The 26,485-nt window shown below is 49.4% G+C and overlaps 2 protein-coding genes, 1 non-coding gene and 1 pseudogene across 7 annotated transcripts; 2 read left to right on the top strand and 2 right to left on the bottom strand.

Annotated features, from left to right (window-relative positions):
• Positions 1-263: 263 nt before the first annotated feature.
• Positions 264-4,513, bottom strand: MAD2L1BP (MAD2L1 binding protein). Its single transcript, XM_032299517.1, has 3 exons — positions 4,412-4,513; positions 3,678-3,943; positions 264-1,172 (listed from the first exon to the last, which is right to left on the bottom strand). The coding sequence occupies exons 1-3, from the start codon at positions 4,455-4,457 to the stop codon at positions 660-662; spliced, it is 825 nt and encodes a 274-aa protein (XP_032155408.1). The 5' UTR covers positions 4,458-4,513; the 3' UTR covers positions 264-659.
• A 3,801-nt stretch (positions 4,514-8,314) lies between these two features.
• Positions 8,315-8,801, top strand: LOC116565743 (annotated as a pseudogene). The gene has a single exon (XR_004275572.1). The product of XR_004275572.1 is annotated as a non-histone chromosomal protein HMG-17 pseudogene (transcript).
• A 3,148-nt stretch (positions 8,802-11,949) lies between these two features.
• Positions 11,950-24,707, top strand: GTPBP2 (GTP binding protein 2). 4 transcript variants are annotated; one of them, XM_032299513.1, is made up of 12 exons: positions 11,950-12,236; positions 17,148-17,174; positions 17,465-17,649; positions 17,942-18,050; positions 18,243-18,440; positions 18,737-18,911; positions 19,070-19,289; positions 19,735-19,870; positions 20,007-20,065; positions 21,282-21,453; positions 21,918-22,082; positions 22,297-24,707. In XM_032299513.1, the coding sequence occupies exons 1-12, from the start codon at positions 12,195-12,197 to the stop codon at positions 22,471-22,473; spliced, it is 1,665 nt and encodes a 554-aa protein (XP_032155404.1). In that variant the 5' UTR covers positions 11,950-12,194; the 3' UTR covers positions 22,474-24,707. The 4 variants fall into 4 exon arrangements, with proteins under 4 accessions (XP_032155404.1, XP_032155406.1, XP_032155407.1 ...); XM_032299516.1 differs by lacking the exon at positions 11,950-12,236 and adding an exon at positions 13,344-14,816 and having other exon boundaries at positions 17,144-17,174; XM_032299514.1 differs by lacking the exon at positions 11,950-12,236 and adding an exon at positions 13,344-14,821.
• On the bottom strand, positions 12,880-13,020 carry LOC116565914. Its single transcript, XR_004275653.1, has one exon. It is a non-coding gene; the product is annotated as a U4 spliceosomal RNA (small nuclear RNA).
• Positions 24,708-26,485: the final 1,778 nt, after the last annotated feature.

Below are 26,485 nucleotides of genomic sequence, written 5' to 3'. Positions count from 1 at the left end.
TTTTGAGACGAGTCTCACTTGTCACCCAGACTGAAGTGCAGTGTTCGACATGGGATTATAGGTACCCATCACCATGCCCAGCAAACTTTTTTGTAGTTTTAGTAGAGACGGGGTTTCACCATCTTAGCAGGCTGGTCTTGAACTCCTGACCTTGTGATCCACCCGCCTCAGTCTCCCAAAGTGTTGGGATTACAGGTGTGAACCACCGCACCTGGCCAAGCCTGACAAGTTTCTTCAAGTCAAAACAGTTTCAGGAAAACATGTAAGAATCTATTTATATTTAAGTTCATGAGTCACATCCACATTATGTTCCTGGTAAAAATTCAGAAAGGACACAGCAAAGAGCAGAAAGGGCCACCTCCATAGAGTGTCTGTCTGTGGACCCATCTTTGCTTTCCAACCCCTAACAGAAACACTGACCCAGCCCCTCTGGGAAGATCAACCTTTGATTCAAAGAGATGTTGTTCAGCAATGATTACAGTCACAGCTACAGGCCATCAGCCCACCAGGAAGTCTGAGGAAGGAGGCAGACAACCAGAAGGAGAGTTGCTTCCTCTCTCACCAGGAAGCAACTCTAGCTCCAAGCTAGATGGGTGATTCAGTGCCACATGGAGAAAGATAATTCAGCCATTGTGTTTTCAGGATTAAGAAGCACTCATTCACTCGCGGAAGCCTTTAAGTGTCACTGGTGCCTGGAACCAAATGTAGTCTTCCCAAGCCGTGGTTCGGATGGAAGGTCTGCCACATGATAGGGTCACAGTCAGTTTGTGGCCCCGGCCGGGCACTCGATAGTTGAGCTTGGGTCGAAACCAATCTTCTCCACAGTCACGGTGTCCCTGTGCCATGACGATGGTGCCCATGAGTGGAGGAGCCTGAAGCTCACTAAAGGCATCAGCCATGAATATGGCTCTGAAGAGATGGCGCAAACAAGCTGCTGTGCTCAGGCTCTGGTCCACACTGTAGGGGGCCAGCCGAGACAAGTCGAGTTCGTAGAACTCCTTGGGGCTTAGGGCATTGCCCCCAAGGAGAATCAGCACTCGTGGTACTAGTGTCCGTGCAAAGAAGTCCTCTAGATGGCTGAGGACACTCTCCAGTTCTGCCAGGGCTTGTTGGCATTTCCTGCTGCTCACCTCAGTGGTGGCCCGAGGCTGCTTCTTCAGCATCTCCTCTGCCTGTAAGGACAAACAATGGTGGGAGAGAAGGGTAAGTCAAGGAGAAGCTAATGCCCTTTGAAAAGAACCCTGCTGGGATATACACATAGACTTACAGGACTAAATTTCTAGCTCAATGAACTGCTACAGCTAAAACACTGTGTTTTATCATAGGGCATTATATTGAAAAGGAAAACATTATTTGTACAAAACCATAATTCTCCCACATTTAGAAGAGCAAACAGTGTTCTGAAGGTGGAGGGCATCCAGATGTAAGCAACTAAACAAGAGATTTGGTGGCATGACAAGTGATAATAGGAATTAGGATTATTTGGTCTAATAAACATAACTTTGAACTTGTTCTTCCACTTAAACATAGTAAACTGAACACATGCTTATCTGTGCTTCCACCTGAAATACTACAAAATGAGAGAAAAGAAATTAAGAAACAAAGGAAGGAAAGAAGAGGAAAGAGCAAGAAACAGAACTCCAAAGGGCAAAGAACCAGAGACTATACAACACTAGCCAAAGGCAATCACAAAGTTTTGGAAGATAGAAAGCAGATGAAGAGTTAAGAGTTCAAGTGAGCTGAATACCAAGTGCTAATAGAAGGGATCCCCAAGGGATCCAAACTGATTCACACAGCAGAACCCCATAAAGGTTTAGTAATTGGTGATATAGGCACCACAGAGGCAAGAGTGAATATGGGGAAATGAATAGAAATCTGTGTAAAGATGCTTAGATCATCTGCCAAATTTCTCCCCCACCCAGAGGGAAGATTTTCCAATACTATGTTTAAAGAATCCCCCCACAAAGAGATCACCAGGTTCCCATCTAATCTCCCTATAGTGAAGTCTATCAGCTGCTAAGGCCTAGGTATGCAAACAGAGCTTGTAATGATTTATTCTTTTTTTTTTTTTTTTTGAGATGTAGTTTCACTCTTGTTGCCCAGGCTGGAGTGCAATGGCACAATCTCGGCTCACCACAACCTCCGCCTCCCGGGTTCAAGCAATTCTCCTGCCTCAGCCTCCCGAGTAGCTGGGATTACAGGCATTTGCCACCACACCTAGCTAATCTTGTATTTTTAGTAGAGACGGGGTTTCTCCATGTTGTTTCAGCTGGTCTCAAACTCCCAACCTCCAGTGATCCGCCTGCCTCAGCCTCCCAAAGTGCTGGGATTACAGGCGTGAGCCACCAGTGCCGGGCCTGATTTATTCTTAAATATTCACGAGACACAGAATAAAAGCCTCCAACATGGAAGTCAAAGACCAGAACAAACAAATGGGGAATGGATTCTAGAAAAAACTGAGACACTGCAAGGAACACAGAAAAACTTCAAAAATTCAGTAATATCCTCAGGCAAAAGTTGTTCATGGGGGTGGGGTGGGGTGGGGCGGGGGTGGCTCACACCTGTAATCCCAACACTCTGGAAGGCCAAGGTGGGTAGATCACCTGAGGTCAGGACTTCAAGAGGTGAAACCCCATCTCTACTAAAAATACAAAAATTAGCCCAGTGTGGTTGCACATGCTTGTAATCCCAGCAACTTGGGAGGCTGAGACAGGAGAATCGCCTGAACACGGAAAGTGGAGGTTGCAGTGAGCTGAGATCGTGCCACTGCACTCCAGCCTGGACGACAAGAGCCAGACTCTGTCTCAAAACAAACAAAAAAAATTAGCCAGGTGTGGTGGTGCATGCCTGTAATCCCAGCTATTTGGGAGGCTGAGGCAGGGGAATCACTTGAACCTGGGAGACAGGGGTTGCAGTGAGCCAAGATTGTGCCACTGTCCTCCAGCCTGGGTGACAAAACAAGACTCCATCTCAAAAAAAAAAAAAGAAGTTCATACAGAAATTAAACAGGATGCTATTAAAAAGAAACATGCAGGCCGGGCGCGGTGGCTCAAGCCTGTAATCCCAGCACTCTGGGAGGCCGAGGCGGGTGGATCACGAGGTCAAGAGATCGAGACCATCCTGGTCAACACGGTGAAACCCCATCTCTACTAAAAATACAAAAAATTAGCTGGGCATGGTGGCGCGTGCCTGTAATCCCAGCTACTCAGGAGGCTGGGGCAGGAGAATTGCCTGAACCCAGGAGGCAGAGGTTGCTGTGAGCCAAGATCGCGCCATTGCACTCCAGCCTGGGTAACAAGAGCGAAACTCCGACTCAAAAAAAAAAAAAAAAAAAGAAACATGCAGGTTAGGCACAGTAGCTCACACCTGTAATCCCAGCACTCTGGGAGAGGCTGAGGTGGGCAGATCACTTGAGGTCAGGAGTTTGAGACTAGCCGGGCCACCATGGTGAAACTCTGTCTCTTCTCCTGCCTCAGTCTCCCAAGTATCTAGGACTACAGGTGCATGCCACCATGCCCAGCTAATTTTTGTATTTTTAGTAGAGATAGGATGTCTCCATGTTGGCCAGGATGGTCTTGATCTCTTGACCTTGTGATACTTAGACCCCTTTTCTACCTGCCTCCCATCTAAGAGCCGCAAAGTCTTCCCACCAACTTGCTCCCAAAGCCTGTGCCTACCTGGGGAGAAGGTTTTCGGTAAAAGTGCTTAAGCTGGTCATAGGGTAGAGGTAGTTGCTGCCGTTGGTACATGATATGCTTTAGAAGTTCACAAGTAAACCGAGAGCAGCCTTCCTGGCTCACAGGCCCAGGAAACACCACTGGTACCATGCAGTCTCTTGGGCAAAAGGGCTCCAAAGGGTTGGGGGATTCCTGGGTAGAGGTTGTCTCAAGTAGTTCTATCTGAGAGGCGTGAGTTTCTCCGGACTTCTCATACCACTCCAAATCTGGAAGGTGAAAAGAGGGTCAAGAGAAAAAAATTAAAAACCTAAAAGCCAAAGTCAATCTTCTGATTCCCTGTGGCCACCATACCTCAGGCCACCCTGCGAAAAGGGGCACTCCGACATACGCACATACCCTCCGCAGCCTACAGTGTGGGAGAGGCAGGGAGAGACTCCTGATTCCTGTTGCCTGAGATTTAACTGACTGCAACATAGTGGGGGGATTTCGGAAGTAGTACTAGGGCTCCGCTCAGAAAGCAGCGGGACCTGATCTGAGGAAGTAAGTCAAAAGTGTAGTCAAGCAGGGTCCAGGATGAGCCAGGGCGATGGAGTGACAGCCAGAGCCGTGTAGGACACCCGGAAGACAGGGAAGACGGGCTGGGGAGGGGACAAGGGGATAAATGAATGGAGGGCGTGACAGTAGGGAAGAAACAGGTCCCCAAGGCTCCCCAAACTCTGAACCACATGTCTTACCAGGGACTGAGGCCGGGGACAGAACCTCTGCCTCAGGCGCCGCCATCACGACGTCTTCCCTCTACTCTCTGCGGTTACAATAAAGATCCCGCGGGGCATCATGGGAAGCCCACGCCTCCACTTCCGGCTGAGATGGGCCGGAAGAAAGCACGGCACTGTCGCAGTGTGGGGGAGGCTAGATGGATGGGATTTGAATCCTGCTTTCCTTCTTTAACACTCTGGCAAGGGTACACCTAGCCCTTGCCTAGCAGGCTTCTCAGCCACCGAGCGCTGCTTTCCAGAAGACACCAGCCCTCCCGCATCCATTCTCTCCTGCATTCACTACCCACTGTGCATCTCCTTCGTGCCAAGCCCTGTTCTAGGTGCTGGAGACTCAGCAGAGAACAAGCCAGGCACGGACCCCGTGCTCAAGGGGTTCACTGCCTGTAGATACAATACAATGTGATAAATTTTACAGAAGCGTGTACACGGGCTGTGAAAGCAAAAAACAAGAGTGGGTAGGGGCTGGGAAGGAGTGGTCCCAGAAAAAATATGTCAGCAAGGTAAAGAGGAGGGCCTAGAGCTCCTGCAGACCTTGAGACAAGAGCATACTCTGTCCAAGAAATGGAAAGAATTCATATTTTAAAGAGTTAAGGCTGTAGTGAACAACAGAAGCCAAACCATGGCAGGACCTTATAAGCCACGTGAGAGTTTGGATTTGATCCTGTAGGCAGATGGGGAAGCTTTGAAAGGTTTTAAGTAGGAAAGTGTCCTGATTAAATTACTTCTTATAAATTTTATCTGTACCCTGGCTGTAGGATAGAGATTGGATTACAGGGAGGATAAGAAAGGAGGGAGAGATACCAGTTAGAGGTAGTGACTGCAGTTACCCAAGTACTTAATGAAAGCAGCAGCCTAAACTAGGGTAGTCACAGTTGGGTGGAGATAATTGGGTAAACTCGAAATATTTAGGAGGTCTAGTAAACATAACTTGGTGATTGATGCACGGAGGAGAAGGAATAGAAAGAGACTGATAAGAAAACAAGCAGGTTTTGCCGGGTGCGGTGGCTCAAGCCTGTAATCCCAGCACTTTGGGAGGCCAAGGCGGGTGGATCACGAGGTCAAGAGATCGAGACCATCCTGGTCAACATGGTGAAACCCCGTCTCTACTAAAAATACAAAAAATTAGCTGGGCATGGTGGCACATGCCTGTAATCCCAGCTACTCAGGAGGCTGAGGCAGGAGAATTGCCTGAACCCAGGAGGCGGAGGTTGCGGTGAGCCGAGATCGCGCCATTGCATTCCAGCCTGGGTAACATGAGTGAAACTCCGTCTCAAAAAAAAAAAAAAAAAAAAAGAAAACAAGCAGGTTTGTGCCATTCAATGACAGAGGGAAAGAGGGTGCTGAAGCCAGGGGTTCGCTACCAGCCAGGACAACACTGGGGACCCTGTTTCTGCAAAATTAAAAATTAAATTGATTTGCAGTAGCTTTGATTTAAAAAGAAAAAAAATTAAATAAAAAAAAAAAGCCAGGTATGGTGGTGCACATCTGTAGTCTCAACTATTCAGGAGGTTGAGGCAGAGGATTGCTTAATTCCAAGAGTTCGACACTTACAGTGAGCTATGATCATGCCACTGCACTCCAGCCTTGGCAGCAAGGCAAGACCATGACTCAAAAAAAAAAAAAGGATGGGGCCAGGCATGCTGGCTCATGCCTGTAATCCCAGCACTTTGGGAGGCTGAGGCAGGCGGATCACCTGAGGTCAGGAGTTTGAGACCAGCCTGACCAACATGGAGAAACCTCGTCTCTACTAAAAATGCAAAATTAGCTGGGCATGGTGGCATATGCCTGTAATCCCAGCTACTCGGGAGTCTGAGGCAAGAGAATGGCTTGAACCAGGGAGGCGGAGGTTACGGTGAGCTGAGATTGAGCCATTGCACTCCACCCTGGGCAAAAAGAGCAAAACTCTGCCTCAAAAAAACAAACAAAAAAAAAAGATGAAGGAAACACTAAAAGAGGACCAGATTTATTGAGGTGGGAGGTGAGTAGGAGAAAAGATGAGTTCAGTTTTTCACAGATTGAATTTGATGTCTCCATAGGATAATGAATGGAAACACTGAGGAATGCCATTTGGAATAGAGATAAGTATTTAAGAGCCATCAGCAGCTGGGCGTGATGGCTCACACCTGTAATCCCAGCACTTCGGGAGGCCAAGGCAGGCGGATCACGAGGTCAGGAGTTCGAAACCAGCCTGGCCAATATGGTGAAACCCTGTCTCTACTAAAAATACAAAAATTAGCTGGATGTGGTGGCGCATGCCTGTAATCCCAGCTACTCGGGAGGCTGCAGCAGGAAAATTGCTGGAACCGGGAGGCGGAGGTTGCAGTGAGCCAAGATTGTGCCATTGCACTCCAGCCTGGGCAACAGAGTGACACTCCATCTCAAAAAAAAAAAAAGAGCCATTAGCATGTGAGTGGATAAGATCACCCAGGGATGGTGTGGAGTGAGAATGGGTTAGGATGTTGAAGACACTAATGTTTAGGGAATGACCAGAGAGACAGAACCTATGGAGAAGACTAAGGCGTACTCACAGAAGGATAAAGAAAAATAGACAAATGGCCGGGCAGGTGGCTCATGCCTATATTCCCAGCACTTGGTGAGGCTGAGATGGAAGAATTGCTTGAGCCTGGGAGGTTGAGGCTACAGTGAGCTGTAACTGCACCACTGCCCTCCAGCCTGGGTGACAGAGGGAGATCCTGCCTCCAAAAACAAAATAGACAAGTGGGGCCAGGCATGGTGGCTCATGCCTGTAATCCCAGCACTTTGGGAGGTCAAGGTGGGGGAGTGTTTGTTTGCATCCAGAAGTTTGAGATCAGTCTGGGTAACATAGTAAGACTTTGTCCCTAAAAAAGAAAAAAAAAAAAAAAAAAAAAGACAAGCGTCAGATCATGGAGGCCAAGAAAAGGGTGTATTTCAGGAAGTACGGACAAGAGGTCAAAACATATTATAAAAGTACAATGATTAAAATACTGGGTCTGGCTGGGCATGGTGGCTCACACCTGTAATCCCAGCATTTTGGGAGATTGAAATGGGAGAATTGCTTGAGGGCAGAGGGATTGCTTGAGTCCAGAAGTTTTTTGTGTGTGTTTTGTTTTTGTTTTTTTTAGACAGAATTTCACTCTTGTTGCCCAGGCTGGAGTGCAATGGCGCGATCTTGACTCACAGCAACCTTTGCCCCCTGGGTTCAAGCAATTCTCCTGCCTCAGCCTCCCAAGTAGCTGGGATTACAGGCGCCTGCCACCATGCCCAGCTATTTTTTGTATTTTTCATAGAGATGGGTTTTCACCATGTTGGCAGGCTGGTCTTGAACTCCTGACCTAAGATGATCCACTGGCCTTGGCTTCCCAAAGTGCTGGGATTACAGGCATGAGCCATGGCGCCTGGCAGACTTCAGAAGTTTAAGACCATTCTGGGACAATATAGTGAGACTTTGTTTCTAAAAAAAAAAAGAAAGACAAGTGTCAGGTCATAGAGGTCAAGAAAAGGGCGTGTTTCGGGAAGTAGGGACCAGATATCAAAGCATACTATAAAAGTACAATGGGGAGGGCCGGGCGCGGTGGCTCACGCCTGTAATCCCAGCACTTTGGGAGGCCGAGGCGGGTGGATCACGAGGTCAAGAGATCGAGACCATCCTGGTCAACATGGTGAAACCCCGTCTCTACTAAAAATACAAAAAATTAGCTGGGCATGGTGGTGCGTGCCTGTAGTCCCAGCTGCTCGGGAGGCTAAGGCAGGAGAATAGCCTGAACCCAGGAGGCGGGGGTTGCGGTGAGCCGAGATCGCGCCATTGCACTCCAGCCTGGGTAACAAGAGCGAAACTCCGTCTCAAAAAAAAAAAACAAAGAAAAAACGTACAACGGGGAGCAGTGTGAAGAAGAAGAGGCGAGAGTGACCCCCGGACCGACCAAAGCCCACGCGCCGCTGCATCCCGCGCTCAGCGCCTACGTTTCGCCGCCATCGCCACCATGCCCAAGAGAAAGGCTGAAGGGGATGCTAAAGGAGATAAAGCCAAGGTGAAGGACGAGCCACAGAGAAGATCTGCGAGGTTGTCTGCTAAACCTGCTCCTCCAAAGCCAGAGCCCAAGCCTAAAAAGGCCCCTGCAAAGAAGGGAGAGAAGGTACCCAAAGGGAAAAAGGGAAAAGCTGATGCTGGCAAGGAAGGGAATAACCCTGCAGAAAATGGAGATGCCATAACAGACCAGGCACAGAAAGCCGAAGGTGCTGGAGATGATAAGTGAAGTGTGTGCATTTTTGATAACTGTGTACTTCTGGTGACTGTACAGTTTGAAATACTATTTTTTATCAAGTTTTATAAAAATGCAGAATTTTGTTTTACTTTTTTTTTTTTTTTAAGCTATGTTGTTAGCACACAGAACACTTCATTGTTGTTTTGGGGGAAGGGGCATATGTCACTAATAGAATGTCTCCAAAGCTGGATTGATGTGGGGAAACGCCTTTCCCTTCTAGTTTTGAGAGACTTCCTCTTGGCTCCCAGGAGGAGGGATTCCCTGACTTTGACACACAAAAGCCTTGTGGTATGGAAAAACAAATTCATTTTTATGTCCTCTTCTCCCTTTCCGTCTTTCTTTTTTTTTTTTTTTTTTTTTTTTGAGACGGAGTTTCTCTCATGTTACCCAGGCTGGAGTGCAATGGTGCGATCTCGGCTCACCGCAACCTCCGCCTCCTGGGTTCAGGCAATTCTCCTGCCTCAGCCTCCTGAGTAGCTGGGATTACAGGCACGCACCACCATGCCCAGCTAATTTTTTGTACTTTTAGTACAGACGGGGTTTCACCATGTTGACCAGGGTGGTCTCGATCTCTTGACCTCGTGATCCACCCGCCTTGGCCTCCCAAAGTGCTGGGATTACAGGCTTGAGCCACCGCGCCCGGCCCCTTTCCGTCTTTCAGCATAGACTTAACTCCCTTAAGCCCAGACATCTGTTGCGACCTGACCCCCAGTCATTGGTTACCAGTGTGTCAGGCAATCTGGACTTGCCAGTGATGCCACTGAGATGGCACCTGTCAAAACAGTAGTGATTCCATTTCTAGATTGTGGATCTTCAGATAAATTCTGCCATTTTCATTTCACTTCCTGAAAGTCAGGGTCGGCTCGTGAAAAGTTAAACAACATGCTAAATGTGAAATGTCAACCCTCACTCTCAACTTTCCCTGTTCAGAGCATCAGATGAAGACTTCATTGGGTTTTATAGTGGCTTTCTGATTTTTGGTAGTCCATCAAAGAAGGGAGTTTGAAAGTTGTTGTATACCGTTAATGATTGTCTGCCCATGTCCTGCCTGAAATACCATGATTGTTTATGGAAAATATCTTTAATAAAGCTGGATACAGTTTGGCTTGGGAAAAAAAAAAAAAAGTACAATGGGCCAGTTGTGGTGGTTCACACTAATCCCAGCACTTTGGGAGGCCGAGGTGGGTGGATCACCTGAGGTCAGGAGTTCGAGACCAGCCTGGCCAACATGGTGAAACTTTGTCTCTACTAAAAATACAAAAAATTAGCCGGGTGTGGTGGTAGCAGACACCTGTAATCCCAGCTACTCAGGAGGTTCAAGCAGGAGAATTGCTTGAACCTGGGAGCTGGAGGTTACGGTGAACCAAGATGGCACCTCTGCACTCCAGTCTGGGCAACAGAGTGAGACTCCATCTCAAAAAAAAAAAAAATGCAAAAAAACAATGATTAATATACTGGGTCTGGCTGGGCATGGTGGCTCACACCTGTAATCCCAGAATTTTTGGGAGGCAGAGATGGGAGAATTGCTTGAATCCAGGAATTCAAGATTGGCCTGAGGAACATGGCAAAACCCCTTCTCTATAAAAAATACAAAACTTAGCCATACATGGTGGCACATGCCTGTAATCCCAGCTACTTGAGGGGCTGAGGTAGAAGAATCACTCTCAGAGGGTGGAAGTTGCAGTGAGTCCAGACTGCGCCACTGTACTCCAGCCTGGGTGACAGGAGGAGACACTGTCTCAAAAAAAAAAAAAAAAAAAAAAAAAAAATCAATCAATCATTCTCTCTCTTCCTCCTTCTCCACACCCTTAAAAAATAAGTAAAATAGGGCTGGGCACAGTGGCTCATGCCTGTAATCCCAGCACTTTGGGAAGTCAAGGCAGGCAGATCACCTGAGGTCAGGAGTTAGAGACCAGCCTGACCAACATGGAGAAATCCCGTCTCTACTAAAAATATAAAATTAGCCAGGCGCGGTGGCGCGTGCTTGTAGTCCCAGCTACTCAGGAGGCTGAGGTGGAAGGATCGCTTGAGCCCAGGAGTTCTGGGCTGTAGTGCGCTATGCCGATGGGGTGTCCGCACTAAGTTCGGCATCAATATGGTGACCTCCTGGGAACGGGGGACCACCAGCTTGCCTAAGGAAGGGTGAACTGGCCCAGGTCAGAAACGGAGCAGGTCAAAATTCCCATGCTGATCAGTAGTGGGATGGCGCCTGTGAACAGCCACTGCACTCCAGCCTGGGCAACATAGCGAGACCCCGTCTCTTAAAAAAAAAAATACAAAATTAGGCAGAATGGCGGCGCATACATGTAATCCCAGCTACTCGGGAGGCTGAGGCAGGAGAATCACTTGAACCCAGGCGACAGGTTTTGGTGAGCTCAGATCGCGTCATTCCACTACAGCCTGGGCAAAAAGAGTGAAAATCCATCTCAAAACAAACAAATAAAATTGGGCTAGGTGCGGTGGCTCACACCTATAAATCCCAGCACTTTGGGAGGCCAAGGCGGGGTCTGGGAGTTTGAGACCAGCCTGACCAACACAGAGAAATCCTGTCTCTACTAAAAATATAAAATTAGCCAAGTGTGGGTGGTGCATGCCTGTAATCCCAGCTATTCGGGAGGCTGAGGCAAGAGAATCACTTGAACCCGGGAGAGGAGGTGGAGGTTGTGGTGAGCCGAGTTTGCACCATTGAACTCCAGCCTGAGCAACAAGAGTGAAACCCTGTCTCAAAAAATAAAATAAAATAAAAATAAATAAGTAAAATAAAAATAAAATACTGGGTCACGTGTGGTGGCTCACACCTGTAACCCCAGCACTTTGGGAGGCCAAGGCAAGAGGATTGCTTGAACCCAGGAGTTGAATACCAGCCTAGGAAACATAGGGGGACCCCATCTCTACACACAGTAAAAACAAAAATTAGCTTGGTGTGGTGGCTTGCCCCGTAGTTCCAGTTATTCCAGAGGCTGAGGTGGGAGGACCTGCTTAAGCTGGGGAGGTTGAGGCTGCAATGAGCTGGGATCACACCACTGTACTCCAGCCTGGGTGACAGAGAGAACCTTGTCTCAAAAAAAAAAAAAAAAAAAAAAAATCCATGTCTATGAAGGGAAGCATTTTATCAAACAAGTGCAGCAGGCTCTGGTTATCAAGAGGGCCCAGGACTGGTCATGGTGAGAATGTTGGGAGAGTGGTGTTATATCTTTCTTCCAGTCCCCATCCTTCTTGAGATCTCTCACTGAGTTTTCTAGTCTCTGTCTCTGAGCAGCAATTTCCCTAGCAGGCCTGTGTCCCTGGCTAGGGTTGACCTCCTTTCCCTCAGTGGCACAGGATTGAGAAAAGTCACATATGCTTTCAACCACTGAAGACCTACATAATTGGCCTAGGGTCTGCTAGGCCCTTTTGCAGATTTTGGTCTTTCTGCTTTCACTGGTTTGGGAAATTATGCTACATGGACAGGATGATTCGTAGACCTGCCTCCCTCCTTGTGGCCCTGGGAGGAAGCCATGGACTCTACCAAGTTTGAACCCCTGAAGGGATCACCAGAGGTAAGTCATTGTTGCTGCTTCTAGTTTTCCAAGGAAAACCGAGGTCTGAAGAGAAGAGTTTTTCTTTCTCTCTTTCTTTCTTTCCTCTTTCTTTCCTTCTTTCTTTCTCTTTCTCTTTCTTTCTCTTTCTCTTTCTTTCTTTGTCTCATTCTGTCACTCAGGCTGGAGTGCAGTGGTGAGATCTCCGTTCACTATAACCTCTGCCTCCCAGGTTCAAGCGATTCTTCTGCCTCAGCCTCCCCAGCAGCTGAGATCACAGACGCGCGCCACCATGTCCAGCTAATTTTTTTTTTTGGAATCGGAGTCTTGCTCTGTTACCCATTACCCAAGCTGGAGTGCAATGGTGTGATCTCGGCTCACTGCAACCTCCGCCTCCCAGGTTCAAGCGATTCTCCTGCCTCAGCCTCCTGAGTAGCTGAGATTACAAGCATGTGCCACTACGCCCGGCTAATTTTTGTATTTTTAGTAGAGACAGGGTTTCACCATGTTGGCCAGGATGGTCTCGAACACCTGACCTCAGGTGATCCACCCACCTTGGCCTCCCAAAGTGCTGAGATTACAGGCGTGAGCCATCATGCTCGGCCAAGTTGTTTACTTTTTTTTTTTAATATTTATTTTTATTTTATTTTATTTTTAAATTCAGTCTCTGGAGAGACTGTCAAAAATTGCCAATGCCGACTATTATTTCAAGTCGTCATGGCGGGGTATTGGGAAAAGTTTTAAATTAGCAATAATAGCGCCTCGGATAAACCTCATTGCTACGATACTGCCACTGCGCAAAGCTATTTTATTTTATTTTATTTTTAAGAGACGGGGTATTGCTATGTTGCCCAGGCTGGAGTGCTGGTTATTCACAGGCACGATCCTACTACTGATCAGCACGGGAGTTTTGATCTGCTCAGTGTCCGCCCTGGGCCAGTTCACCACTCCTTAGGCAACCTGGTGGTCCTCGCTCCTGGAAAATCACCATATCGATGCCGAACTTAGTGCGGACACCCGGTCGGCATAGCGCACTACAGCGCAGAACTCCTGGGCTCAAGCGAATCTCCCACCTCAGCCTCCTGAGTAGCTGGGACTACAGGCACGCGCCACCGCGCCCGTCTGTTTAACTTCTTAATCGTGTATGAGCACCTCGCAGTTCAAGAAGAGAGGGGAAGTGGACACACTGTGAGTGGTGAGTAATGAGACAGCCATGGGGCTGTCAATTGAGCCCTGGCGTCCTGACTCGCAGCTCAGCAACATAACTGCTTTTCCATCCTGCCTTGCTGGTGTTCTGTGCACTGGTTTCTGTCGCTGCATGTGTGTACTCTGTAGAATACAACAGCATTAAAGAGCAGGAGATGGCTTCGCAAGAAAGTCAAAAGTCAACGATCACCTGAGGCCCCACGCCAAGTTTCTATTCCCGGCCACATCCCCGCCCTAGTGGTGGTTGATGTAACCAGAGCTCCAGCCCCGCCCGAAGTAGGGGCCAGGCCCCTCCTACAGTCTTGGCAGTTTAAAACCAACCTCCGTTCGTGTCAATTAGTTCTGCTTCAAAACAAAGGGGAGGAGGAATACTTGCTTTAGGTATGCTTGCAGCCTGAAGGCAGCAAGTTGGTTTACGGGTTCGGGTCTCGTGTCGGGGCCACCGCGGTGCCTCCGGCTGTTAAAACCAGCCCCTGGATGATGCCAGCCTGGTAATAAAGCGGTGACTACTATGTAAAGGTGGCATAATCATTGCAACAATAACAACCGTAATTTGGCTAATCACCATCCGCCTCCGCCCTGGCGTTCGTCCTGACTCATCCCAGCGGCACGCGGGCCATTGGGGAAGAAACTGAGGCAGAGGCGGAGCCAGCAGGCTGGCGGCACCAATAGCCCTCAGTTCTGCAGCTCTCGGGGTCCAAAACCTGTTGTCTAGGATCTGCCCTAAAGGGCCAAACCCCGGAGCGCCCACAAAGCTCGATTCTGATGTAAGGTCTTTGACGTTGGTGTCCTCGCGTCCCCACCCCAGGCCGCGAGGCTCTGAACCCCCTAAAGCCCTAGAGTAAGACCCGTTCAGAGCGCTGGGACTGGAATCCAGACTACAATTCCCTTAGGCCTTTGCGCGCCAAGGCGCGCTTCTTCCCCACACCTCCGATGACTCCCGAGGCCACTTGCGCCGCGACGCCTCCTGGGAGTTGTAGGGCGGTGGCGTGTCCTTTTGAGCGAGTTCGCAAGCCTGGGGACTCTATATCCCGTGGTACCCCGCGGCTGTTTCTGACGCGACCGGGAGGCCAGGGAGGTGGGGGGCGTAGCTTATGCAGGGCCCCACCCCGCTCTGCTAAGGCCGGCCGGACAAGGCAGTGGCAGTAAGGGCGGCGGCGGCGGCGGCGGCGGCCGGGGGAGGGGTTGGGCGGGGGGCTGGCGGCGGCGGCGGATGGACTCGCGGGTATCGGAGCTGTTCGGCGGCTGCTGCCGGCCCGGAGGGGGCCCGACCGTGGGCGGAACCCTCAAGGCTAGGGGGGCCGGCAGCAGCAGCGGCTGCGGGGGCCCGAAGGGGAAGAAGAAGAACGGAAGGAACAGAGGGGGCAAAGCCAATAACCCTCCGTACCTGCCCCCCCGAGGTGAGCACCTGAGAAGTGGTGGGGCGGGAAGGAGCCACTCTTTCCGGCCCGGGACTCCAGGGAGGCGGGACCCAGAGAATTAATCCCCCTTTCCGGTGTCAAGAACCCAGAGAGGAGGGGCACGGGAGGAGAACCCCTCTTTCCGGTCCCGGTACCCCAGTGAGGAAGGGCAGAGAGACTGGACTCTAAGGGGACAGGACCTCACGGAGGAAGAGTGAAGAGGGAGGACTGCCCTTTCTGATCTAGATTACCCCAGGAGAGAAGTAGAGAAAGGGGATCCCAGGAAGAGCACCCCGACCAACTGCGTGTGCAGCCATAAGGAAGAGATACTGCATCCTGGGACGAGAGGCAGGCAGAGTAACCACCACTTCTTCTAAATTTGTTCCACAGGGAGAAGGGGAGTCCCGGGAAAAGAGCAGTATGTTCCCTCTGCGCGCGCACACACACACACACACACGCGGGCACACTCACAGCCTGAGCCAGTGGTTATCAAACTTTGGCATGTATCAGAACCATCTGGATTGCTGGTCCCCAAAGCCCAGCCAGTTTTTTGTTTTGTTTTGTTTTGTTTTGAGACGGAGTTTCGCTCTGTTGCCCAGGTTGGAGTGCAGTAATGCGATCTCAGCTCACTGCAACCTCGGCCTCCCAGGTTCTCAAGCGATTCTCCTGCCTTGGCCTCCTGAGTAGCTAGGATTACAGGTGGCCGCCACCACACCCAGATATTTTCGTATTTTTAGTAGAGGTGGGGTTTCTGCATGTTGGCCAGGCTGGTCTCGAACTCCTGATCTCAGGTGATCCGCCCGCCTTGTCCTCCCAAAGTGCTGGGATTGCAGGCATAAGCCACCGCACCCAGCCTAGAATTTCTGATTCTTACTAGTGAGGATGGGCCTGAGAATTTGCATTTCTTACAAGCTCTCATGTGATGCTAATGCTGCTGGCCCCAGGACCTCACTTTGGAAACCATTGGTCTGGGCCTTAGACTATCATTTTTTTTTTTTTTTTTTTTTTTTTGGGACGGAGTGTCGCTCTTGTTACCCAGGCTGGAGTGCAATGGCGCGATCTCGGCTCACCACAACCTCCGCCTCCTGGGTTCAGGCAATTCTCCTGCCTCAGCCTCCTGAGTAGCTGGGATTACAGGCACGCGCCACCATGCCCAGCTAATTTTTTGCATTTTTTTTTTTAGTAGAGACGGGGTTTCACCGTGCTGACCAGGATGGTCTCGATCTCTTGACCTCGTGATCCACCCGCCTCGGCCTCCCAAAGTGCTGGGATTACAGGCTTGAGCCACCGCGCCCGGCCTCTAGACTATCATTCTTGTACCACATTTCCGAAGCCAACCATCCCCAGGAAAATGATTAAAAGGTTTCTGGAAGGTTTTTGTTGATGGGAAAAAAAGTAATCTTAATGCACCATGAGGTGGAGATTATGAGTGAAGACCTGTTAGGGTCTGGGAGCCAGAGAGCCCTGAAGGGTTGGAATGATGACAGGAAGGGAAGAGGAAAGATAAAATATCCAGAGAGGGGAGTAGAGAAATGCAGACTGGCCAGACAGGCAAATCCCATATCCCTTTGCAGCCGGGAGGAGAAGTCTCAGGCAACAGGGTGCTTCTGTGCTGTGCTACCACCTGGAGCTAGAAGAGACTGTGGGGTGGATTCAGGATTTCACCTCCGCTGAATCATAAAGGTTAGGGGGCAGGCAGTAAAGGTCATAGTGAGTCTGTCCATTTCATTACATTTTCTGAGTTTTTCTGTTTCTCTCAGCCCCAGCTTTGGAGCTCTGCTCCTCTCTCACCTAGATCTTCTTGGTCATCAGGCTTGTAGTGACCGTTGCTGAGCTCACCCTTTGGCTCTGATCCAGAACCTCTTGCAGCCTCTTACTCTAGATGACATCAACTGAGAGGGGCAGGCAGGGAGGAAATGGTGTCTCCTAGACCAGTGGCAAAGAAAGTTTTTAATAGCCTGGGCACAGAGGAGACGTAGACTTCTGGGAAAAGCAGGTTTGAGGCCCTGGAGGTGGGGAGGAAGGGATGATCTTGCATCTAGGAAAAACGTGCTGCCAGTGATGAAAGAATGGATTGGTTGAGAGTTCTGTTCCTGGTTTAACGGGTGACTCCCTGTGTCCTTATTGGCCTTCCCTTCTTAGAGGCTGTGCTGGGGCTGAATAGAGGATCTTGTCTGCCACTGACCTTTGGCAGGCACTTGCCTGAGCAGGTGCCAGTGGGGTTTCCTGCTTTCTCAAGTTAGCTACCTGGACTCCAGTGGGAATTGAAGGGAAGTAGGGATTGGGTCTGGACAGTGTATGGTAACTGCTCATTGTTTCTTTTCAGGCTGAAGATGGAAACATTGAATACAAAGTGAGTCCCAGGCTGGGGGAAAAGCAGGGGCTGGGTAGGTTGTCCTTGCCATCATAGGATAATTTCTCTGAGAGCCTCCCAACTTCATAATCTATAGCAGTTTAAGGATATGGTTCAGATTAAGGGCTCTGTACCTTGTTCTGTTGGAGGGAGATCACAGGGGATCATGTATGAGGAGTTTAAGTGGAAAGGGAAAGTCCTGGTCCTTGCAGCAGGACCAGTGGGGACCATGTGGGTTTGGGAGGAACACCTCTGATTTCACCTTCTCTTGATACCCCACTTGCTCTAAGTTGAAGCTGGTGAATCCATCCCAGTACCGCTTTGAGCACCTGGTGACACAAATGAAGTGGCGGCTCCAGGAGGGACGTGGTGAGGCCGTCTACCAGATTGGGGTAGAGGACAATGGGCTGCTGGTGGGGCTTGCTGAGGAGGAGATGCGAGCTTCCCTCAAGACCCTGCACCGGATGGCAGAGAAGTATGTTTTCCCTTCCTCACCAGTTCTCCTTCACCTGACTTGGGAGGACCCATGCATACCCAGTTACCTAGGGCCTGGGGGGCCAAGGTGGGACTTTCCTTCTCTTGACAAAGGGCTGAAGTGGGGAGGGTTAGTGTTCTGGTCCCCTCCTCAGTGGACCTAGGCTTTTTTGCTCCTTGTGTATTATTTTAAAGGCAACTGTGAATGAGAAATAGATTAGAGGGTAGTAGGAAGTGCACTAAGGTATTGGGAGCTCTAATGCACTAAGGTATATGTGGCCTTGCTGTGACAGGGTTGGGGCAGACATCACCGTTCTCCGAGAGCGAGAAGTGGATTATGATAGCGACACGCCCCGGAAGATCACTGAGGTGCTGGTACGAAAGGTCCCTGACAATCAACAGGTGAGCACACTCCCATCTCTGTCCCTCATGTCCACACTCTGTGGAAGGGCCCTGTGGTGGCAGGCTCTCTCCTGGCCTGGGATCCTGGGGCTTCCAGTTCATCACTTGCTCCCTAGGGAGCATCACTGCCCTTGAGTCTTCAGTGAGAGAGGTGAAGGATTGGAGCCCTTACCTCTGGCAATTCGTCCACAGTTCCTAGACCTTCGTGTGGCCGTCCTGGGGAATGTGGACTCAGGGAAGTCGACTCTGCTTGGAGTCCTGACCCAGGGAGAGCTGGACAATGGGCGGGGCCGGGCTCGGCTCAACCTTTTCCGCCACCTGCATGAGATTCAATCTGGCCGAACCTCCAGCATCAGCTTCGAGATCCTGGGCTTTAACAGCAAGGGAGAGGTGCATGGGATCAATGGGACCCAGTGGGACCAGACTCAGGATGGGATGGTAGTAGTGAAGGATATAGGATGGGGGCAGTGTGGAGGCTTTTTGAAATAGTATAGATGAATGCCCTGAGGGGACTGTGAACAAGCTCTGTCCCTCTTAGGAAATAAATGGGGAATCAACTGAATTAAATAAAAAATGGGGTCAGGATTAAAAGGCAGGGTCACCCAGGGAATGGTTTAAGTCCTGGCAACTCTGAAAGGGTTGGAAGGGCTGGCAGGGGGCACTGAGAGCCCTGGGCCCTGGGCCAGGTGGTGAATTACAGCGACTCACGGACGGCAGAAGAGATCTGTGAGAGCAGCTCCAAGATGATCACCTTCATCGACCTGGCAGGCCATCATAAGTACCTACACACCACCATCTTTGGCCTCACATCATACTGCCCTGACTGCGCCCTGCTCCTCGTCAGTGCCAACACTGGGATTGGTACGAGGCACTAGGGCAGGGACAGGGCTGAAGGGGGGTGCTGACTCTCCTACCCTGGGCCTCAAATCTGGGAGACAGACCAACGCTCCTCTTCTTCCCTCTCCTCCCTTCTTCACTCTCACTCTTCTCTCCTGCTGCCTGGTGTCCTTCTGAGGCAGCTGGCACCACAAGGGAACATCTGGGGCTGGCCCTGGCCCTGAAAGTGCCCTTCTTCATCGTGGTCAGCAAGATCGACCTGTGTGCCAAGACCACAGTGGAGAGGACAGTACGCCAGCTGGAGCGGGTCCTCAAGCAGCCTGGCTGCCACAAGGTCCCCATGCTGGTCACCTCTGAGGATGATGCCGTCACTGCTGCCCAGCAGTTTGCCCAGTCACCCAAGTAAGCCCACCTGACTCTAAAGCCCTGATCCACTAGGAAGGTTGCCACAGGGCCCAGGGCCTAGGAGTATGATATGATATCCCACTCCTCCAGGGCCAGACTAGTTCTGGCTTATTTCAGCGGGTTTTTCAGCTTGGGATCGTGGAAGGGCATTTTGCTAAAGGGTCTGACTCTTCCCCTGAGCCAAGCTGGAGCATTGCTGGGACCATGGGGATGACGTGCTATACCAGGCATTTGCTGTTTCCCTTGGGCTTTGGGATGGGCTTCACGTGCAACGTTGCTTGGCTGGCTCACAAGAAGGCCCAGAGTTCCTGAGCCATTTGTCAGCAGGACAGAGGGGCCCCTAGCCGCCAACAGCAAAGCTCACTTTTCCACGTATGGGGCTCTGGCCTCTGCCTCCTGTTAAAACTGTCTTCATCTGTCCATTCCATGCCTCCTTCTACAGTGTCACCCCCATCTTCACATTGTCCAGTGTGTCTGGAGAGAGTCTGGACCTCCTCAAAGTCTTTCTGAATATTCTGCCGCCACTCACCAACAGCAAAGAGCAGGAGGAACTCATGCAGCAGCTGACAGAGTTTCAGGTAGTTGACTGCCCAAACAGCTAGTAGGCTGGGGAAAAGGGGGGGCTGATTCAGACCAAACCCAGAGTCTGTTTAGAGATTTTGGACCCACCATCCCTACGTGGCAGGCCACTGATAGCATTTTCTTTGGCTTCAGGTAGATGAAATCTACACAGTACCAGAGGTGGGGACTGTTGTTGGAGGGACACTTTCCAGGTGAATTGTCTTGCTTGCTACCCTCCCCCCTCAGCCCTCATCCATATACTCAAAGACATCCTGCCCCAAAGGAGGAGACCCTGGAAGTGAACGGAGCCCATTTAAAGGATGAGCTTGTTTGCAGATTAGGTTTTCACTATCAGAAGAGCTGGAGAAAGGTAGTTTGTTGGCTTTGGAAGGAAGAAACAGTATTGCTGCCTATTGGGCATCTCCAGGCCCCTGAGAGAGAAGTGTGGGTCTTGGGCTCCAGGAAGAAAAATAGAGTGTATTCAACTGACATCATCTCACATAGGGAAATGAGAGAGGTCACTTAAGACTCTTTTTGAGATGGAATGTTATTCTCTTGCCCAGGTTGGAGTACAGTGGTGTGATCTCAGCTCACTGCAACCTCCACCTCCCAGGTTCAAGCAATTCTCCTGCCTCATCCTCCCCAGTAGCTGGGATTACAGGCCACCATGCCTGGCTAATTTTTTGTATTTTTAGTAGAGATGGGGTTTCGCCATGTTGGCCAGGCTGGTCTCGAACTCCTGACCTTGTGATCCGCCTGCCTCTGCCTCTCAAAGTGTTGGGATTACAGGTGTGATCCACTGCACCCAGCCAAGATTTTCTTTTTTTCTTTTTTTTTTTTTTTTTTTGAGCCGGAATCTCGCTCTGTTGCCCAGGCTGGAGTGCAGTGATGTGATCACAGTTCACTGCAACTTCTGCCTCCTGGTTTCCAGCAGTTCTCCCGCCTCAGCCTCTTGAGTAGCTGGGATTACAGGCACCTGCCACTATGCCTGGCTAATTTTTGTATTTTTAGTAGAGGGAGGGTTGTCACCATGTTGGTCAGGCTGGTCTTGAACCTCAAGTGATCCACCCATCTTGGCCTCCCAAAGTCCTGGGATTATAGGTGTAAGCCACTGCACCCAGCCTAAAACTGCTAAGCAGAGAATGAAACCTAAGGGGATAACTTGCCCCTTCAGGGATTAGGTGTTCAGTGTTGTCAAACCAGCAAGTGCCTCTTTGTCCGCCATCACTACTGGTCTTTTCTGAAGTTAGTCTTCTGATTCTGAACTCTGGCGGTCATCCCTGTTACATCCAAGTCAGAATTTAGGGTTGTTCTTCCCCACTTGAGGGACTCAACCCTAGACGGGAAGGAATGCTCTGGGTGATCCTAATAGAGAAGTAGGTTTGGGGACCTTGGCTGACACTGTGCCACCTGCCCTTTGGGCTGCAGTGGGATTTGCCGTGAGGGGGACCAGCTGGTGGTGGGCCCCACGGATGATGGCTGCTTCCTGGAGCTGAGAGTATGCAGCATCCAGCGCAACCGCTCTGCCTGTCGTGTGCTGCGAGCTGGTCAGGCTGCTACACTGGCGCTTGGGGACTTTGACCGTGCACTGCTTCGCAAGGTGAGGTGGGTGAATAGGTTGGGGAGGGAACACTAAGAAAAGTGCCTAGGAGACTGGCTACTGAATGAACACCCATCTAGGGTGCTTCAGAAAAACTCAGAGGAAACACACTTTCTGATCCAAGAGGCTTCTGGTCTAGCTAGGTAGACTATAAAAACAGCTTAGAATACTCATGAGGTGCACGTAACTAAATATGAATCACTACGTTACAGTTTTTATTGAACACTATTTTTAGTGTTCACGACCCTAAAAATACGAAGCGTTAGAAGGGCTAGAGGACACAGGAGGTGGGTAAAGACTCATTCCCTCTGAGAGTTTTGATTATTGTCTTTCGAGGTCTTTGTGTTTGGAGTTGTGTAGAGGAAGAGGAAATTCAGGAGCTATAAAGTGCTTGGGGGTGGCTGGGGAGGGAGAGTCTAATGTTAGAGCTGCCCTTCCTGGGCCTGGGGTCTGTTCCTCCCCAGGGCATGGTGATGGTGAGCCCAGAGATGAATCCTACCATCTGCTCAGTGTTCGAGGCAGAGATAGTCCTACTGTTCCATGCCACCACCTTCCGACGAGGATTCCAGGTGACAGTACATGTGGGCAACGTACGTCAGACGGCAGTGGTGGAAAAGATCCATGCCAAGGTGAGAGGGACTTGGCCATGCTTCCATTTCTCCAAAGGTCAGAAAAGAGGGAGGCCTACCCCAGACTGGCAGAGAACTCCCTGATCCCACAATGGGAATAAAGCCCCACTTCGGGTGGGTAGCGGCCTGATAGGCCCCTGGAGGGTGGAGCCAAAGCTGGCAGAGAATGGGACGGAAGGCACTGGCCAGGGGAGTGACCACTTATCTGCTGCAGGACAAACTGCGGACAGGGGAGAAGGCAGTGGTACGATTCCGCTTCCTGAAACACCCAGAGTACCTGAAGGTGGGCGCCAAACTGCTGTTCCGGGAGGGTGTCACCAAGGGCATCGGCCATGTCACTGATGTACAAGCCATTGCAGCAGGAGAAGCCCAGGCCAACATGGGCTTCTGAATCCTCCAGGCAAGGACAGTTCTATTGCTGTCCCTACAATATATAAGGTGACATCCGGCCATGCTGCCCCACCATTGGCGGCTCTGTGTGTTAATAGGCTAGGGAGAGAGGAGTGCTGTCTGCCACTTGCTGCCTGCCAGCTTTCTGGAGAGGTGCCAAACTTGGTGTGGCCAGGGAAGGGCAGTCCTGAGGGAAAAGACAGGATTCAGGGCGGTGCTCAAAAGCTGTGTGCTCATCTGGTTGGTTCATCAACCCTGGCAACCCTGTGGCCTGTCTGCTGGAGCTGACTTCATCTACTCATCAGTTCCTCTGCCCCACTACTAGGACTGGGCGTTTTGCTGGTGCGGTCTCTGCATCACACAAGGGGTGGACCTCAAAAGCACTCCTTTTTCTGTACCTCTTTTCAAGGCCATGTAAGTTGCCCATCTCTACCTGACTGTGGACAGAGGTATCTGCTTTTGGCCATCTGGTGGTGGTGGCCCAGAATCTGAATGGCACAGGGACAGTGAATGGTAGTGCTCCTACCCTGTGCTGAGGCCTGAGGCCTCTTCCTCAGCTTTATCTCCCTATCCTTCAAGGGCCACTTCCCCAGTCCCCGTCTCCCCCACCCCCTCCCAGCTCATAGGCCCCACAGGTGCTATTTGTTGTGCTGGCCCAGGTGTGGGGCTACCAAGCAAAGACTTGGCATATACCAAAGGCCAGCTGCATGCCCATCAGTCTGGTCCTTTTCCTCTGCAGTCATGTTGGCTTTCATGCTGGATCAAATGTTTTACATCCCCAGACTGGTGGCATCTGAGTTCCCCATCCTGCCACTCTCACTCCTTTTTCCTGCCCCACCTAAACCCTCTTGTTTTAGTAATTTGTTGTGACTGTTCCCTTCCCTCTGTTGCAGGGAACCAGGAGGAAAGGGAAAGATGTTGCCATATTTCCTACTCTTTAGGCATAGACTCTCCCTCTCCCTTTGTTAGTGTCCTGGGTTCCCATGGACTCAGGGATTTGTTGGCTGAGGTTTCTCTGTGCATATATATATATATATGTATATATATATTTAAATACACATATATATTGTACAGAATAAAAAATGTTTTATTGAATACACTGTGCTTATGCTTAAGCTACAGGCTCAGCTTCCTTCCAGGGCTAGATACCGCTTCAGGTTTAGAGACAAGGGAAACCCCAGCATTGCTGAGCCCTGAATGTGTCAAGAACCCAGCTGGTATCTCATTCACCATTCTTTTTCTCTCCTTCACATAGGATCAGCGTTTCAGTACTGTAACCAAGCGTAGTGGCCTGTTTTGCGTAGTTCAAGTGAGCAGAGTACTGAGACCTTTCACCTGAAATAGGTAGCTACCCTGTATCTAAAGAGTTGGCCACTTGCTAGTGGTCAGAATAGTAAGGAGCCCACTTCTACGACCTGTCAAAGACACAGTGCCAGCTACTTAAAGAAGAGTAGAATTTAGAGACAAAAGGTAATCTGATCCTACACTTTTCAAGTCTATATAGCTTAAATTACTCTTGGAACAATGAGGGGCACGTGACCAAACCTTAGTCACTGCTCCTATGTTCAGACTACTTGATTTTGACATTTATGAGTAGATAAATAGGGCCCAAAGTCAACTGTAAATAGAGACTGCATTTTGAGCAGACTCTGGCAAAATAAGTATGTGACCCAGAGTCCTATGTGGCATTCTGCCTCTAGAGTATTAAAGTGATAGCTTCCCTACCACTCAGGCTGTTTTATAAAATATAATTGGTTTAACTTGCTACTAAGAAGCCTGTAGTTAAACAATTTCCTCCTGTATTAGGGTCTAAGCTGTTTACTTCCTCTATAGAGCTGCAGACAAACAGCTGAGGAAGGAAAAGCTATATTCAGCAAAAAGGTACTGTAGTTTTCACCTGGTACTGACTTCTGCATGCCTGTCTGCTATCCCCTCCATAGACCCATTGCCAGTGTGCCAGGGCATGGCTGGCATTCCCAAGAAAATAAGGTATGCTGCTGGTAGTCTTTATTGGTCAGCTACTAGCCACTTCCCCCTACACCCCTCCGATTCTACCAGTTTGGGCCTCTGAAAATACAGTGAAACCTAAGTCTGCAGCATTGTTTTTATGTCTCCATGCCAGTTAACCCAACTGTTAATTTATTCAACTTGATCTGTACATTGCCAAGAGATGAAAGCTTTGTTCATAGTTTACTTATCTTTTTCCTGTATTAAAAAGGAAATTTTGGAAAATCACATTTCAGTACTTAATAAGACATCTCCAGGAACTAGTAAACAATTCTGCAACATTAGTGAAACATTTAGGGGGATAAAAAGTATATAAGGCAGACTCCCACGGTGTGTATACATTTTCATGGTCTCAATTGTGGTAATCAGATTTAAAATTCTTTACTATATACATTCATCCAGTGAATATCAGCACCCATTATGTGCAAAGCACTACAAAGAATCTTTGCCTTAAGAAGCTAGGTATCTAGTTAGGGGCAAAAGGCCATGCCAGTAACCCTGATGGCTGAAGCACTTACCTCTTAAATTGGTACTTTAGGGCTGAAGAAATGTCCTCTACACACCTGGCCTCTAGTATCTTTTAGGTTGGTGTTTCTCAAACTTTAAGATACATATTGGGAAAATTTTTTTGAGCCTCGCTCTGTCACCCAGGCTGGAGTGCAGTGGTGCGATCTCAGCTCACTGGAACCTCTGCCTCCCAGGTTCAAACAATTCTCCTGTTTCAGCCTCCTGAGTAGCTGGGATTGCAGGGGTGTGCCACCACATACAGCTAATTTTTGTTATTTTTTTTGTAGAAATGGGATTTTACCATGTTGGCCAGGCTGGTCTTGAACTCCTGGCCTCAAGTGATCTGCCTGCCTTGGCCTCCCAAAGTGCTAGGATTACAGGCATGAGCCACCAAACCTGGCCCACACTGGGAAATCTTGTTAATATCAGATAACAATTAAGCTGGAATAATGGTGAAGCTGAGACTATTTCTACATTAAAACAAAATGCAAGAGATAGGCCAATGATTAGAACTGAGGCTATAATAGGGTTTACCTGTATGAAATTCACTGTTTATTAAGCTGCTTTTGTGTACAAAGACAGACTTGCCCTATTACCGTATCACTTTTAGGGTTTCAAAGCTTCACCTCACATTCTCCACCTGAAAAACATGTAATTCTGGTCAAGGCATTATCTGAACTGCCCCTACAGAGCTAGAGAGAAGTTGTTTTTTTTTTTTTTTTTTTTTTTTGAGATGGAGTCTGGCCCCAGCTGGAGTGCATGATCTCAGCTCCCTGCAACCTCCACCTCCCAGGGTCAAGCAATTCTCCTGTCTCAGCCTCTCGAGTGGCTGGGATTACAGGTGCCAGCCACCAGGCCAAGCTAATTTAAATTTTTTTTTTTTTTTAGTAGAGACAGGGTTTCACCATCTTCTCCAGCTGGTCTCAAACTTCTGGGCTCCTGCAATCCGCCAGCCTCAATCTTCCTAAGTGCTGGAATTATAGGTGTGAGGAATTGGACGCAGACTAGAGAGTTTTTCTTAAAATCCTTTTTCTTTTCTACCTATGCAATGTTATTACACTTAAAACCCCTTTTAAAACTTGGTTCCTTTTCTGTGCCAACTTATGTACTTAATTCTTTTTTTTTTTTTTTTGAGACAGAGTTTCACTCTTTGTTTTCCAGGCTAGAGTGCAACCCTCTACCTCCAGGGTTCAAGCAATTCTTCTGGCCTCAGCCTCTGAGTAGCTGGGATTACAGGTGCACACCACCACACCTGGCTAGCTTTTCCTATTTTTAGTAGAGACGAGGTTTTGCCATGTTGGCCAGGCTGGTCTCGAACTCCTGACCTCAAGTGATCCGTCCACCTCGGCAAGTGCTGGAATTACAGGTGTGAGCCACTGCACCTGGCCATTATGTAATTTAAAGCCAGTTATTAATATGCAATAATTTGTAAGTATTATCTCAGTTTTACAGATGAGGAAGTGATGAAAATGACTTGTTCAAGGTCATCACTGCAATAG

The sequence above is a fragment of the Sapajus apella genome, unplaced genomic scaffold (genome assembly GCF_009761245.1).
Source record: "Sapajus apella isolate SASKATOON/1434 unplaced genomic scaffold, GSC_monkey_1.0 scaffold41, whole genome shotgun sequence".
NCBI lineage: Eukaryota > Metazoa > Chordata > Mammalia > Primates > Cebidae > Sapajus > Sapajus apella.
The sequence above is the reverse complement of the archived record's forward strand: the minus strand, read 5'-3'. Positions and strand labels throughout refer to the sequence as shown.

What these genes read in the sequence shown, in the direction of transcription:
- MAD2L1BP (XM_032299517.1), bottom strand. Translation starts at nt 4,457, where the DNA reads ATGGCGGCGCCTGAGGCAGAGGTTCTGTCCCCGGCCTCAGTCCCTG. An exon ending in GTCCCCGGCCTCAGTCCCTG is followed by an intron (nt 3,944 to 4,411) that starts GTAAGACATGTG and finishes TTCACCTTCCAG; the next exon opens with ATTTGGAGTGGTATGAGAAG. An exon ending in ACCGAAAACCTTCTCCCCAG is followed by an intron (nt 1,173 to 3,677) that starts GTAGGCACAGGC and finishes TTGTCCTTACAG; the next exon opens with GCAGAGGAGATGCTGAAGAA.
- GTPBP2 (XM_032299516.1), top strand. Translation starts at nt 14,635, where the DNA reads ATGGACTCGCGGGTATCGGAGCTGTTCGGCGGCTGCTGCCGGCCCGGA. An exon ending in AGGTCCCTGACAATCAACAG is followed by an intron (nt 18,051 to 18,242) that starts GTGAGCACACTC and finishes ATTCGTCCACAG; the next exon opens with TTCCTAGACCTTCGTGTGGC. An exon ending in ACCGTGCACTGCTTCGCAAG is followed by an intron (nt 21,454 to 21,917) that starts GTGAGGTGGGTG and finishes GTTCCTCCCCAG; the next exon opens with GGCATGGTGATGGTGAGCCC.